The sequence below is a fragment of the Budorcas taxicolor genome, chromosome 5 (genome assembly GCF_023091745.1).
Source record: "Budorcas taxicolor isolate Tak-1 chromosome 5, Takin1.1, whole genome shotgun sequence".
NCBI lineage: Eukaryota > Metazoa > Chordata > Mammalia > Artiodactyla > Bovidae > Budorcas > Budorcas taxicolor.
The window spans coordinates 160813369-160829639 of NC_068914.1; the positions used below are offsets into that span (position 1 = coordinate 160813369).

The window sequence follows — 16271 nt, forward strand, 5'->3', positions numbered from 1 at the left end:
ATGGGTGGCCCGTGACCCAGGGGGCCGAGTGCCATCGTTCTGACCAGCGCCTGTGCTGGGGGGCTGTGCCAGCATATTTAAAGCAGGGCCACTGTTTGTTTGGCTCTTAACTGGTTTTCACTGGTATGCCTCGTCTGCATTTATGAATCAAATCCTCCCTCGTGACTCTGAGCCATAGACGCTTGTAACTCCTTAGGGACTGTCGACTTTTTGTTGCCTAACTGAATATTGACACCACTCGTTTGCCGTTTAGGAGGACCGAGGAAGTAGCGCTGGAGAACACCTTTCCGATAGTGGATGAGCCCTGATCTGGGTGACGGTTAATTTTGTGTGTCAACCAGGCTGGGCCATGATACCCAGAGGTTTGGTCAGTGTTCTGGATGTTTCTGTATAACTTGGATGAGTGTAACCTTTAAATCAGCAGACTCTGCATAAAGCAGACTGCCCTCCAGAGCATGGGTGGGCCTCATCCAATCAGTGGAAGGCCTGAATGAAACAAAGGCCAACCTCCCCGGTGCACGAAGCCATTTTGCCTCCAGAAGGGAAGGCCTTTGCAGTTGAACAGCATCAGCTCTCCCCTGGGTCTCCAGCCCGCTAGACTTCCCCAGCAGATTTTGGTCTTTCCAGGCTTCTACAGTCGATCTCTGTGTATGTGTGTGTGTGTGTGCGTGCACGTGTGTGCCACGTTGTTCCAGCACACACACACATCCTTGTGGTCCTGTTTCTCCGGAGAACCCTGATACAGTGCCCAAGGAGTGGAATTTTTTAAATTCATTAGGAACTTTAAAAGAATTTTTCATAGTCTTTGTTATTTGATGCTTTTTTTCCAGCTTTAAAATGTTCCTCGGAGTTGGGAATTATTGATAACGTCAGATCAGCCGCAGGAGGGTCACTGTCCCTTTCCCAGGCCAGCCCTCTGTGTTGGAGGAGCGTCCAGCCAGTGACTCCGGGCATGAATCTGACGGGCCCTGACCTTTGTCACCCAGCCAGTGGGGATGTCCTGAGACGTGGACAGACACATGCCAATAAGTATCCAGCGAGAGCTAATAGAGATTGGCGTAGAGATAATAGATCGGTCACCGTGAGGCCCGCTGGATGGGCACCAGCTCATTTATGCCTCCGGATCTGGCTGCGTAATGAAACGTGATTTACAGTTCCATTACGGAACCAGGCCCCAAACACGCGGGTGTCGGTGTGAATTTTAAGATGGCCGTGCTCTGCATCCGCGGTAGGTAATTGTGTAATGTGCTGGCCTGGTGATGAATATTTCAAAGGAAGTCATCGTGGAGGTTTTGCTTGCACAGCTGAAGTTGGTGCTCTTGAATCCGCACAAAGAACCGGGAACAATTCCCGTCATTTGAATGGCCTCAGAAATCCATCTACGTAAATACACATGCTCGGGAAAATCTCTTGTGCCAGAAGGCCACTCGGTTTTATTTCAGGGCCAGAAATTACAAGGAAAGTTTAATGATGCAATTAAAGGTGAAAAATTGTTCCTTTTATCACCGCTTCTCTATTATAAAAAATAGAAGGAAAACTGTTTCTTTGCCTGATTGCCTGCTTTTCAAAAAGTGTGCATCGTGCGCAGCTCATTTGCATTTAGCTAATCGTGTAGTCGTTTCGAACTTCCTTTCTGTCATTTTATAAGCAAACCTCGAGCCACTGCAGAGCCTGACATGCGGTTTGAAGAAAACTCACAACGTTAGGAGGTGTCCAGGTCCATCCTCGGCCTCCAGCCAGTGGCTGGGGGGGAGGGGACGAACCAAGAGACCCAGGGACAGTTGGACCACATTACGTTCTCCTCCTCTGAGCTCCTCTTAAAAGTCAAGGCTTCTCCCCGGGAGGGAAAACGGGCCCGCAGCCCCGCCCCGGCTGACGGAGGTCAGACTCCAAGGGTGAGGGCCACCGAGGCAGAGTCTGAGTGACAGCGGGCACCCTGCGGCCAGATGACGCCCCCAGTGGGGCTGGAGCCCCAGGAGTCAGCGGTCCCGCACCCAGTGACCCTGCAAGGGACCGTTGCCAGTTAGTTGCCAGTGTTTTCCTTCTATTCTGATCATCAGAAGTCTCCTTAAATTCTTCATTGGAGCCTAGGTGATTGACGATGTGGTGTTACTTTCTGCTGTGCAGCAAAGTGAGCCAGTTATACCTATGCAGATAGCCCCTCTTTTTTGGCTTCTTTTCCCATATAGGTCATCGCAAAGGACTGAACAGAGCCCCCGGTGCTGTATAGGAGGGCCTTGTTGCTGTCTGGTTGCTAAGTTGTGTCCGACTCTTGCGTCCCTCTGGACTGTACCCCGCCAGGCTCCTCTGTCCATGGGATTCTCCAGGCAAGAATACTGGAGTGGGTTGCCATTTCCTCCTCCAGCGGATCTTCCTGGCCCAGGGATCGGATGCACGTCTCCTGCATTGCAGGTGGACTCTTTACCTCTGAACCACCGGGGAAGCCCTCGGTAGGTCCTTATTAATTATGTATGTATTGTAGAAGTCTCAAGTGTAGAGAGAACCACAGCTGATAATGCAGCGCACGCCTGTGTACTCACTACCCAGTTGTGTCAAACCTGACAGTTTGTTTATCATTTTTGTTTCAAATTGTTTATTCAGTCCAGTTCAGTTCAGTGGCTCAGTTGTGTCTGACTCTTGTGACCCCATGAATCGCAGCACGCCAGGACTCCCTGTCCATCAGCATCTCCCGGAGTTCACTCAGACTCACATCCATCGAGTCCGTGATGCCATCCAGCCATCTCATCCTGGATCGTCCCCTTCTCCTCCTGCCCCCAATCCCTCCCAGCATCAGAGTCTTTTCCAATGAGTCAACTCTTCTCATGAGGTGGCCAAAGTACTGGAGTTTCAGCTTTAGCATCATTCCTTCCAAACAACACCCAGGGCTGATCTCCTTCAGAATGGACTGGTTGGATCTCCTTGCAGTCCAAGAGACCCTCAAGAGTCTTCTCCAACACCACAGTTCAAAAGCATCAATTCTTCGGCACTCAGCCTTCTTCACAGTCCAACTCTCACATCCATACATGACCACAGGAAAAACCATAGCCTTGACTAGATGGACCTTAGTCGACAAAGTAATATCTCTGCTTTTGAATATGCTATCTAGGTTGGTCATAACTTTTCTTCCAAGGAGTAAGCGTCTTTTCATTTCATGGCTGCAGTCACCATCTGCAGTGATTTTGGAGCCCAAAAAATAAAGTCTGACACTGTTTGTACTGTTTCCCCATCTATTTGCCATGAAGTGATGGGACCAGATGCCATGATCTTCGTTTTCTGAACGCTGAGCTTTAAGCCAACTTTTTCACTCTCCTCTTTCACTTTCATCAAGAGGCTTTTTAACTCCTCTTCACTTTCTGCCATAAGGGTGGTGTCATCTGCATATCTGAGGTTATTGATATTTCTCCCGGCAATCTGGATTCCAGCTTGTGCTTCTTCCAGCCCAGCGTTTCTCATGGTGTACTCTGCATAGAAGTTAAATAAGCAGGGTGACAATATACAGCCTTGACGTACTCCTTTTCCTATTTGGAACCAGTCTGTTGTTCCATGTCCAGTTCTAACTGTTGCTTCCTGACCTGCATACAGATTTCTCAAGAGGCAGGTTAGGTGGTCTGGTATTCCCGTCTCTTTCAGAATTTTCCATAGTTTATTGTGATCCACACAGTCCAAGGCTTTGGCATAGTCAATAAAGCAGAAAGAGATGTTTTTCTGGAACTCTCTCGCTTTTTCCATGATCCAGTGGATGTTGGCAATTTGATCTCTGGTTCCTCTGCCTTTTCTAAAACCAGCTTGAACATCAGGGAGTTCACGGTTCACATAGTGCTGAAGCCTGGCTTGGAGAATTTTGAGCATTACTTTACTAGCATGTGAGATGAGTGCAATTGTGTGGTAGTTTGAGCATTCTTTGGCATTGCCTTTCTTTGGGATTAGAATGAAAACTGACCTTTTCGAGTCCTGTGGCCACTGCTGAGTTTTCCCAATTTGCTGGCATATTGAGTGCAGCACTTTCACAGCATCATCTTCCAGGATTTGAAATAGCTCAACTGGAATTCCATCACCTCCACTAGCTTTGTTCATAGTGATGCTTCCTAAGGCCCACTTGACTTCACATTCCAGGATGTCTGGCTTTAGATTAGTAATCACATCATCATGTTATCTGGGTCATGAAGATCTTTTTTGTACAGTTCTTCTGTGTATTCTTGCCACCTCTTCTTAATATCTTCTGCTTCTGTTAGGTCCATACCATTTCTGTCCTTTATCGAGCCCATCTTTGCATGAATTGTTCCCTTGGTATCTCTAATTTTCTTGAAGAGATCTCTAGTTTTTCCCATTCTGTTGTTTTCCTCTATTTCTTTGCACTGATCGCTGAAGAAGGCTTTTTTATCTCTTCTTGCTATTCTTTGGAACTCTGCATTCAGATGCTTATAGCTTTCTTTTCTCCTTTGCTTTTCGCTTCTCTTCTTTTCACAGCTATTTGTAAGGCCTCCCCAGACAGCCATTTTGCTTTTTTGCATTTCTTTTCCATGGGGATGGTCTTGATCCCTGTCTCCTGTACAATGTCACGAGCCTCAGTCCATAGTTCATCAGGCACTCTATCAGATCTAGTCCCTTAAATCTATTTCTCACTTCCACTATATAATCATAAGGGATTTGATTTAGGTCATACCTGAATGGTCTAGCGGTTTTCCCTACTTTCTTCAATTTGAGTCTGAATTTGGCAATAAGGAGTTCATGATCCGAGCCACAGTCAGCTCCTGGTCCTGTTTTTGTTGACTGTATAGAGCTTCTCCATCTTTTGCTGCAGAGAATATAATCAGTCTGATTTCGGTGTTGACCATCTGGTGATGTCCATGTGTAGAGTCTTCTCTTGTGTTGTGGAAGAGGGTGTTTGCTATGACCAGTGCATTTTCTTGGCAAAACTCTATTAGCCTTTGCCCTGCTTCATTCCGCATTCCAAGGCTAAATTTGCCTGTTACTCCAGGTGTTTCTTGACTTCCTACTTTTGCATTCCAGTCTCCTACAATGAAAAGGACATTTTGGGGGGGGGGAGGGATGTTAGTTCTAGAAGGTTTTGTAGGTCTTCATAGAACCGTTCAACTTCAGCTTCTTCAGTGTTACTGGTTGGGGCATAGACTTGGGTTACTGTGACATTGAATGGTTTGCCTTGGAGACAAACAGAGATCATTCTGTCGTTTTTGAGATTGCATCCAAGTACTGCATTTCGGACTCTTTTGTTGACCATGATGGCTACTCCATTTCTTCTGAGGGATTCCTGCCCACAGTAGTAGATATAATGGTCATCTGAGTTAAATTCACCCATTCCAGTCCATTTTAGTTTGCTGATTCCTAGAATGTCGACGTTCACCCTTGCCATCTCTTGTTTGACCACTTCCAATTTGCCTTGATTCATGGACCTGACATTCCAGGTTCCTATGCAATATTGCTCTTTACAGCATCGGATCTTGCTTCTATCACCAGTCACATCCACAGCTGGGTATTGTTTTTGCTTTGGCTCCATCCCTTCATTCTTTCTGGAGTTATTTCTCCACTGACCTCCAGTAGCATATTGGAGGAGCAACCCGAGGAGTGGTGGCTGTGCAGGCACAGGAGGGCCCAGAGGAGCTATCCCACGTTGAAGGTCAGGAAGGGTGGCGGGAGGAGATACCCCTCGTCCAAGGTAAGGAGCAGCCAGCGGCTGTGCCTTGCTGGAGCAGCTCTGAAGAGATACCCCATGCCCAAGGTAAGAGAAACCCAAGTAAGATGGTAGGTGTTGCAAGAGGGCATCAGAGGGCAGACACACTGAAACCATACTCACAGAAAACTAGTCAATCTAATCACACTGGGACCACAGCCTTATCTAACTCAATGAAACCAAGCCATGCCTGCGGGGCAACCCAAGACGGGCGGGTCATGGTGGAGAGGTCTGACAGAATGTGGTCCACTGGACAAGGGAATGGCAAGCCACTTCAGTATTCTTGCCTGGAGAATCCCAGGGACGAGGGAGCCTGGTGGGCTGCCGTCTCTGGGGTCGCACAGAGTCTGACACGACTGACGTGACTTAGCAGCAGCAGCAGCAGCTTGGTGGATGTCGTTGTATTTCATTTATTTTCACCTTTTATAGCTTCACACTGCATCAATGTGTTATAGCTTACCCCTTCTCCTGTTGGAAGACATCTGAGCTGTCTCTGAGTCTTTTGCAGTTTCCAGCAGCGCTCAGTCTAACGTTCTTGCCCACATCTTCTCACCCTCTGGCTCAGGGTGTGCCCGGTGTAACACGAGGCTTTTCTGGGTTACAGGAGGCGACCATCTCGACATTGCGCGCTCTCCAGTGAGGCGCGGCCCCCCCACCGCTCCCCCCGCCCCCAGCACGTGCAGAACTCCTTTCAGCCCATGTCCTCCCCCGTACTCTGCAGTCTTCACAGTTTCAAGGCTTTGCCCGTTTGAGAAACAGGAGCTGACTTCTTCCTTCTACCTGTCTCGCTCCCTACATCCCTGCTTACCCCTGAGCGTGAGCAGCTCGTCCTGTTTTCACTGACCGCTCAAGGTGTGTTCACATCCTTGGCCCGCTTTTCTTATTAGGCAGCTTGTCTTCTTCTGTTTCATAGGGGATCTGATAAAAAGACGCATCTTGCGACTAAGGTCCTTTCTCAGTGGACATTCTTAAGGTTTTGCCTTTGCAGGCTGCTTTGTAATCCACTCTGAACTGGGGCTTATGGCATGAGGTAGGGATCTAATTTTACTCTCTCCGTATGGGTAGCCAGCTATTTCAGTATCATTTATCAAATAATCCTTTCTTCCCCAGCTGGTCTGCCCACCCTTGTCTACCAAAGACAGCTGTCCACATTAGCATTAGATTTTGGATGTCTGATCCGATTGGAATGGGAATGGGGCTCTGATGTGGTCATTTCCAAGTGCGTCTGGGATCTTCTGTGAATTGTCTTTTCCTCAGCTAGAGAGGTTTATGATTTTTAAACGTGGTGTTTGTTATAGGAGTGGTGTTTCTCCTTGACCTCCAGAATTCCCCGGCCTCAGAATTCCGAGGGGGAGCATTAGGTAGGAGACTCTGCTTCCAGGCTTGTTTTTCAGAGAGGTGATGGACAGCACGCTGCCCGTCCAGGCTTGTTTTTCAGAGAGGTGATGGACAGCACGCTGCCCGTCCAGGCTTGTTTTTCAGAGAGGTGATGGACAGCACGCTGCCCGTCCAGGCTTGTTTTACAGAGAGGTGATGGACAGCACGCTGCCCGTCCAGGCTTGTTTTTCAGAGAGGTGATGGACAGCACGCTGCCCGTCCAGGCTTGTTTTTCAGAGAGGTGATGGACAGCACGCTGCCCGTCCAGGCTTGTTTTACAGAGAGGTGATGGACAGCACGCTGCCCGTCCAGGCTTGTTTTACAGAGAGGTGATGGACAGTCCGCTGCCCGTCCAGGCTTGTTTTTCAGAGAGGTGATGGACAGCACGCTGCCCGTCCAGGCTTGTTTTTCAGAGAGGTGATGGACAGCACGCTGCCCGTCCAGGCTTGTTTTTCAGAGAGGTGACGGACAGTCCGCTGCCCGTCCAGCCGCAGCCCTGACTCCCTTGTGGCCGTTCTGTGACGTCACCAGCAGCGTGTGGTCTGAGCCCCCATCACCCTGGTGCTGAGCAGCAGAAGCCCGGCCACTTTCTCTACACGTGAGCCTGGCAGGGTCTGCCTAAAGGAACCCGGTGAAGTGCGGAAGACAGCAGGAATTTCATGGCACTCACGGGAGCCCCTGGCGGTGTGAGCCCGCCTGGTCCTAGGGTGTCTTATGAGCACTGCTCCATTTTCTTAATTAGAGAGTAAGACAGGGTGACCCTGAAATGATCTGAAACACAATTTGCCAGAATGTTCTCTTGTATTAACCAGAACCATCGGAATCTTGAGGGAAATATCTCTGACCATCTTGTTAAAGGGTTGGAGTGTTTGCTCTGCAGACCGCCTGGCGGTCTCAGGAGGCTGGAGCGTGGCCTCCCCTGCAGGGAGGAACGGTGTGTGGGTCAGGGGCACTTCCTGTGGACCGGCAAGCTCTGCCCTTGTCCCAGCGGACATCCTTCCCCTCCTCCACACCTCGGCCTGGTCCCCCGCCTGTGAGCCAGTTGAGTTGGGCCCCAGGAGCAGAGCCCAGGCTTGGACAAGACTGTCCAGACCAGGCTTACCTGGTTTCTGAAGCCACCCAGGCTTGCGGGAGTTTTTCCCGAGTGCTGGTTCTGGGCTCAGGGCTATGGCTGTGGGTGCAGGTGGTGAGCACAGGGACAGGCCGGCAGGGAGGGTCACCTGGGGAGGAGGCTGGCCAGGTGGGATGGGGCCCTGGATGCCTTGAGGGGCCGTTTCCTCCAGATCTCTGACAGGGGGAGGTTTCCAGCCGAGCAGTGGCAGGATCACAGGGACGGGGGGGCTGAGACTGTGGCAGGGCGCTCCCCACCACCCCGTCCGCCTCTCCCCGTGGCTGCAGGAGGAAATGAGAAGCTTGCGTCTGTGCCCCTCTTATTGCAGCAAAAGCTCCCACGCATGAGGCCTGCTGTGGGGCCCGTCTCTTCCCGAGCAGCCTTGCCAGCTCCCCGGCTTCCTTCTCCTCCCAAGTCGTCTGGAGCCTGGGGAGGTGGGAGAGGAGGGTTTGCAGCCTGGCCCAGTGCATGGCAGCTGGAAGGCCTGGACTGGGGCAGACCCCTCCCCAGAGCTGGCTCTGAAATGGCCCCTGGGCTGTGGCTCCCGGGGCAGGCGCCGGGGATGCCCACTGTGGTCATCAGGAGCCCCGCCCTGGGGGCCTCGGGAGGTGCTGGGATGACTGCTGTGGCCATCAGGAGCCCCGCCCTGGGGGCTTCGGGAGGTGCTGGGGATGACCGCTGTGGTCATCAGGAGCCCCTGGGGGCCTCGGGAGGTGCTGGGGGTGACCGCTGTGGTCATCAGAAGCCCCTGGGGGCCTTGGGAGGTGCTGGGATGACCGCTCTGGTCATCAGGAGCCCCTGGGGGCCTCGGGAGGTGCTGGGGTGACCGCTGTGGTCATCAGGAGCCCCTGGGGGCTCCTGGTCCCTGGAGAGTGCCGCATGCTCCCGCATCCCCCGGGCTTGTTGTGAAACGGCCGGTCCACTTGGCTGACTTCGCACCAGTTGGGAAGGCCCCGACTGTAGGTGTCGGATCCCAAAGATGGTGGAGACCCCTGTTCTGAGGGGACCCCGGCCATGGGCCCCGTGGCATGTGAGTGTCCGCTGCCTCCTGGTCTCTCCCCCTCTGGGCAGCTGATGGTGATATTTATTGTCCAGGCTAAGCTTCATTAAAGCAGAAGCCCACTTTCCATTAGGATATGAAATTTCTATTTACTAAATTGCTATTTTAGTGTAATTTACCAAGTCACTGAAGACAAACAGTCCACTTAAGTGAAGCTGTAAACCTCCGCTTTCCCTGAGCGCTGTGTTCCCGTGAGCGCGTGGCTCACGCTGTGCTCTGCTCGCCAGCTCGGGAACCTCATGGCGGCAGTTCCCCACTGTGTTGGCACCGGGGACTGATTTCATGGAAGACGATTTTTCCATGGACCAGATGGATGGCTTTGGGATGATTCAAGCGCATGGTGTTTATTGCGCGCTTGAAGCTAGAGCTGCCGCTGATTGACTGAAGGTGCAGACCCACAGCCCGGAGTTGAGGACCCCTGTCTTATGGACGCAGAATCTGCAGCCCACCCTCCTGAACTCTGGGTGAGGTGGGTCCGGGGGCTGGCCTGAGGCTGACCTCTGCACTCCCAGGATAAAGTAAAGGCTGTTAAGCGGATTAGGAGGTCCCCCATCACAGGATGCACCACGGGGTGCTGGTGTATTTTAAAGAAAAACAGTGTTAAAGGAAGAGAGGCGATCGTAGGCCAGAAGCCTCGAGAAAATGTAAATCGAGCGAGGTAAGGAGCAGCGTCGCAGCTGGCGCTCACCCCGGGCACCTGGTGGGTGATCCCCAGGCCTTCTCCCGGTGGCGGGGAGCCCCCGGCAGGAGACTCATCTGGAGCCCGTCCAGGGGCTGAGCAGGTGCTGTCACTCGCCTTTGGTGGCCGCGGCCGTGGCCGTTAGGGAAGAAGGCAGGAAAGCGCCTCCCTTCAGAGCCTCCGAGCGCAGCCCTGCATCCACACGGACTCGCAGCCCCAATTCATTTTGCTTACTTCTCTATGGTATTTCAAGCTGAAGATTCAGCTGAAGCCAGTCTTGGGATAATAGCGAGGGCCTTTGGCTTCTGGCAGAAGCAAATACGAATTTTTTTTTTCCCCTAAAGAAAAACATTTTCTATACACATCTCAAAGACTTCCAACAGATGGGAGTTCCATGAGTGGATAGTCAATCTAAGAAAAAAGGGGCTTCCCAGGTGGCGCTCATGGTGAAGAACCCGCCTGCCAATGCAGGAGACATAAGAGATGAGGGTTTGATCCCTGGGTCAGGAAGATCCCCTGGAGGAGGGAATGGCAACCCACTGCAGTATTCTTGCCATGGACAGAGGTGCCTGGTAGGCTACAGTCCATGGGGCTGCAGTCAGACATGACTGAAGCAACTTAGCATGCATGCATGCACGCTAAGAAAGACGTGGACCAACTTGAGGCTAATAACCTGGGAGGCAGTCTTTCAGAAAGCTCTGAGGGCTGTTCCTCCCATCAGAAGCTAAAACACAGGTATATGTTAGTAGATATTTGAGAGGAGTCCCACATCAACGGCAGATCGACAGTTGGCCTACTCCAGATCTGCAGTACGAGGCAAATGGTAGGTCATCCTGAGCCCTACAGGGTCAAGACCTGCTGTCTCCTGAGGAGGCTCCTTGCTGGCGCCGGGGGCGGGGGGGGGAGCAGGCAGCCCGTGTCTCCTGGGGGTCTGCTTCACGTGTCGGGGCACAGCGCACGCCACTGAGGAGCAGTGGCCCAGGCAGAGAGGAGTTTGTGTTAGACACTTTTTGTCCTGCCGTAACAGTGAATTTATTTCATCAAACACAAGCTCCTAGAGGGGGAATCACTAACGTGCCAGGAGGCAGTCTCCCAACAGTGAGACTCACGAGAGAGAACAGGCTGCAGAAAGAGCCACAGAGACTGCGGATTTCAGAGTTACCTGCCATGTGCTGGAAAACGAGCTCAACACGCTCAGAGGGATGAAAAGGAGCACGGTGAGTGAGAAAGGAGGAGGAGAGGGAAACTCACAGTTTACAAAGCCGGTCTGAGAAGCCTCGCAAGTTTCAAATGTAACAATGAGTCGGGCAGCAGTTGTGATCCAGTTGAAGAGAGGACTAGTGACCTGGAAGACAGAGCTGAAGAAAGTGCGTCTCCTGGAGAGACGAGAGGTGGAGCTTATGAGCAGAGAGGTTGAGTGAAGCGGAGAACAAGGAGAAAGGCCTCCCACCTACCTCACCAAGGATCTGAGAAAATACAGAGAGCGGGAGGGGGATGCACGTGGATGTCTGCCTGGGCACATGGGTGACAGTTTTCCAAAACTGATGAAAGCTCCCCCCGCTCAGAGTAGCTCTAGCAGAATAAATATTAGAAGGAAAGTGCACAACATCCAAGACCAACAGGGCATCTCAGAAGCAGCCGGAAAGAGGAGCTTGGTTTCCTCCTGGGGAGTGTGGCTCATCTCAGATGCAGCCGGAAAGAGGAGCTTGGTTCCCTCCCGGGGAGTGCGGCCCAGGACCTTGAGGAGTGAGGTGAGCAGGTCAGGGGCCCAGGACAGCCGCCCTGACCTCCTCGCTGTGTCTGGAACCTGCCAGGCAGCCTTGAGCCTCGGGGCCTTTGCCTTCCCCCCCCACCGCGATGTCTGCACGGATGTCCCTCTCTGGGTCTCTGTTTGACTGTCACGTTAGGCGACAACGCTGTGTTTAGTGCACCAGCCCCGCCCTGAGTGCCCCTGGTGTTTCCCATCCTTCTTCCTCACCTAGTATTTTTTTTCCCAGAGGGTGTCAGCATCTTGTGCAATGTGGATTTTATTTTATTTTTTTTACTTCATAAACTTGGCAGCGTCACGCAGCTGTCACACCGACATGGCACCGCGGTGCAGGTGGCACCCTGGGCACCCTAGCTATGGACGTTGGTGGCATCTGTCTGAGCTGAGGCAGTGGCTGAGGAGGGGGTTGCAGCATCCCTGCTGTGCACACTGTGGTCAGCGTCCTGGCCAGGCAGTGCCCGGGCTCGGCTCCTGCTCTGCTGCCTGCCTCCCAGCCGGGGCCAAGAAATCAGCCTCTGTAGGGAAAGTGGGGGGCCCCTCCTACGGGGCTGCGTGGAGTGGGGGCCCCTCAGACCGGCCTTTTGTCGTCACTGCCATCATCTATGCAGGAAAGCCACGGGGCCTGCTCACCCTGCACGTCCACTGTGGCTGGCAGCCAGATCAGAGAGAAAACCGTCTTTGTTTTAATGAGACGAGAGTCAGGAGTGAAGGCCTTGCGTATCAGCGTGCCGGCTGGCCGGCTCCGTGTTCCCGGCCGGCCTGTGGGGGCCGTGCCCTGACCTTCTCCGTTGTTCTGTCTTGCAGTCGGAACCCGAGGGCTTCGCCAATTTCCACCTGTACGTGTGCGCTGCCTTTCTTGTGAGATGGAGGAAAGAAATACTGGAAGAAAGAGATTTTCAAGTAAGTAAATGCCTTTCCAGGAAGACCCCAGGTGTGATCCCCTGCCTGGGGAAAGGGGGCAGTTAGCTTTAGTTCTCGGGGTCGTTTGCGGAGGAGCTTTGAAACGCGCCACCCGTGGTCAGCGCTGACCTGCAGGCTGAGACCCCATGGCCGGGAACGTAAGTCACGGGGGGCCTGGGCTCTGTCGACACCAGCTTGCTAAGCTTGCCGTCACCGGCTCCCCAGAGACGACACCTGGGCTGCTGGCGTGCATCCCTGGCACGGTGGCCTGGGGGCTCCTGGGAGCCTCGCGATGGCTGTGGGGAGTGGGGCGTTAGGAAAGGGATGGGCACGCCATCAGACAGCCTGGCTGCCCGGCACCTGGGTGCTGTGCAACCCCGGGCTGGTGTCTTAGCCTCTCTGACCCATGTTCCTGCAGCCGCTCAGTCCCCGTTCCTCAGAGGCTCTGTGCTTGCTCGACCCAGGGGCTCCAGGCGGGCTGAGTGCCTTCCCGACGTGTGCCCACGTAGTGTGTGCAGCATTGACCCCCGGGAGGCCCGGGCCATCGGGGGTGCGGTGAGGAGGCCCGTGGTCAGGCTCTGCACCCCTGGCCCCTTCACCTCCTCGAGCAGTTCTTCTTCCCGCTGAGGGAGGGAAGGAGGCCGTGCCGCCCGGGTGGCAGTGTGGTGACAGCGGGTGGCCAGCCGGCCTGTGGTCCCTCAGCCCCCTGCATGTCCCGCCGGGGGCCATGGGGAGGACCCGGCCAACCCCCCGCCTCTACTGCCCAGGCCTTCCATCCTGGCCACTGGGAGACACTGGGCAGGGATGGCCTCTGCCCGGCCTGCAGAACCCGGGGCCCAGCCTGCCCTGCCTCCAGGTGGTCAGTGGGAGAACAAGGTCATTTTTCCCTGCTCTGCTCGGGCACATGGAGGTGCAGAGAGAGGCAGGCGCCGGGCCGGGTGACCGAGTGTGGGAAGTGGATGCAGGTGGCAGATCCGGGCTCCCCAGTGGCCACCATCCACGCAGGCACGGGAGAGCCTGCCAGCCAGCGGGACCATTCACATGAAGGGAGAAGGCCTGGCTTCCCTGGCGGCGGCGGCCAGCGGCCACCCCTGCGCGCTCAGCCGGCGCTCACCTCATGGATGGGTGACGCAGGGGCCCGGGTCCCCGGCTGACACCGTCACAGGGTTCCTGCCTCAGTTTCGCTGGGGCCTCTGGCTGGGGAATGGTTCCAGGAGGCCCCAGGCAAACGTTGCTTCCTCCCTGCTCCCCTGGGGGCCTGCCTTGTGGGGGAAGGCGGGTAGGAAAAAGCCAGGGGTGTGAGAGCGCTCGAGAGTGCCCGAGCTCAAGGCCCGTCCCAGGGACAGCTTGAGACCCCAGTGCAGGGTGGCCGCTGAGCCTTGCGGGCCCGAGAAATGGCTGAGTTCCAGCTGGGACAGGGGCCTGAAACCATGGAGCGACCTTACACAGGGGCCTTGCCCCTCGGCCCGCCATTTCTGCCACCTGCCTCCCAAACGGAGGCGGTGCTGCCAGGGCCTGAGGCTGCCAGGAGCTGCTCTGGACGCGGGGGCCCCTGAGCTGCGCAGGAGGAGGTGCCTGGCGGGACAGCACCCGCCCCTCCTGACCTGTTAGGACTGGAGGGCGCCACTCAGGCGGCTGCTGGGGACTTTTTGCAGCCTCTCAGGGCCCTGCTCACTGACCTCGAGGTTCACCGGGGCCAGGGGACCGGCTCAGCCTGGCAGCTATTGTGGCCACAACTCCGAGGAGCGGTGAGTCGCTCTCCCCCGAACTCGGATCAGACTCAGGCCCGGCTGTCGTGGGGATGGATGGGGGCCAGGCTGTGAATGCTCAGTGTGATGTGGGGAATTGAACTAAGTGGGAAAGGCAAGGAGAAAAGAAAACAAATTAAATAAAGCACCTCTGGGGCCCTGGTGGGCACAGGGCAATCATGTCTGCAGTTGTGACATTTCAGGAAAATGATGCTGTGTCCACGGGAGGCGGCTCGGGCATCCAGCAGCAGAAATCCCCAGAAAAGGCTCCAAGAGCCTCCCTCTGCGCAGGTCCGTGGTTTGCCGCCGTGTCATCTCCGGAGACTGGTCATTTCCCGAGGAGCATCTTGAGGAGGAAGGCCCAGCGGCCCAGGCGCTGGGGAGCAGGGCATGGGCGTGGCTCCTGCGTCCAGTTCCCAGAAGCTCAGTGAAGTTGGCCCAGGCCAGCGGTCTCGTGTCCAGTTCCATGAACCTCCATGAGGGTTGCTGGGTGCCCTGGCTGGAGGGAGGTCCCTTGCAGAGCGGGCGGTCAGCCCTTCCCTGAGCTCTGGTCCTGGAGCCCGCTGTACCATCCATCGAGCAGGGGGCCGCATCCCACCTCTGTCTGCACGCCGCCCACAGGCTGTGCATGTAGGGCATCCAGAGCCACCTCCTCCCCCGACCTGCATCCTGCCTCCCACCCGCTAGAGCCAGGGAGTCCGAGCCCGTGCCGAGGGCCTGATTCTCCCCTCCGCCTGCCCTTTTCTGACCAGATTCTGTAGGGTCTTTTGGGGGAGGAGGCGCTCCACGTGCAGTCTTGGCCCCTGGAGGTGCACCTGGCACACCGACCTTGTCCCAGCCCCAGTGGGGTGTTTCAGAGTAGGACTCAGGGCCCAGGGAGGGTGGGTGGCCTAGGCCCCCACCATCTCCCACTCAAGCACACGTGACTGAAGTCGCCTTTGGAAGTAGGGCTCCGGCCCTGAGCGGCCGTTTGCCCCTGCATGCGCCTCCTCTCCCACGGGGATGCAGGTGAGCTGGGGGCTGGCGCTGCCCGGCTCCTCGGCAGGGTCGTAAGCGCAGCTTATAAAGCAGCTGACAGCGAGCTTCCCCAGAAGATCATTCTGTTTTATCCAGAAGCCCAGGCTGCTTTGTTTGGCATTCCAGGACATGGGGTCGGGGCTGGAGGTCTGACTGCAGCCCCTGTGCAGGGCTGGGTGGCCCTGGCCCTGCTGTTGGTGGGCTGCGGGGGCGAAGCATCCAGGCGGGTGGTCCCTGCTGCCCGGCCGTCTCTGGGATGTGTGACCCAGCAGCGTGGGAGCAGAGATGCTCTGTGACCTTGAAAGTTCCCCCGCGTGGGAGCTGGCATCATGGTTCTCGACGTAGAGGAGGGCACGTCCCTTAGGCACACAAAATGACAGCATCCTCATTTTTCATTCAGTGGGGAGAGCAATTAACGTTTGGTGGACAGAGCGCGGCGCTTCCACGGAAATCACGGACTGTCTCTGTGTGGCCCTCGGGAGCTCTGAGGCCTGTAAACGTTTCGGGTGAGGTCATCAGTGGCTGCGTGTCTGCTGATGGGTGACCCGCCTCGTGGGGAGAAACGGCTTCCCGTGCGTTTGTGGTGACTGCAGCCATCGGAGGCTGTGAACGAGGGCAGGGCCCGGTCTGCAAATCCCAGTCGGCCTGCGGGGGCTCGGTGCGTGCGTGGTGGCTGCTGCGTCCCCGCACCCCGCGTCCTGGCTGTGGGAGGGCCCAGCGGTGGGGCTTCTGCTTGCCCGGGCTCTTTTCATCTCCTGCGACCACTGCTCAGCGGGGCCTGAGTGGGGACGGGCAAGGGTGGCGCCCGAGGGTGTTATCTGCTCCGATGTCCCCACTGCCCCCTGCCCCGGGCCCTCCCTATGCTTCTGTCTCAGGACTCCTCACCCCCATGGGGGCCAGGCGGGCCGGGATGGACAGGGCC

At 55.4% G+C, this 16271-nt stretch overlaps 1 protein-coding gene across 1 annotated transcript in view; it reads left to right on the top strand.

Moving 5' to 3' along the window:
* The window catches only part of TBC1D22A (TBC1 domain family member 22A), a 269633-nt gene that overhangs the window by 235936 nt on the left and 17426 nt on the right, over positions 1-16271 (top strand). Inside the window, exon 12 of the mRNA XM_052639487.1 lies at positions 12489-12584. Within this exon, the coding sequence (XP_052495447.1) occupies positions 12489-12584 (96 nt within the window). The remainder of the gene's footprint in view (positions 1-12488; positions 12585-16271) is intronic.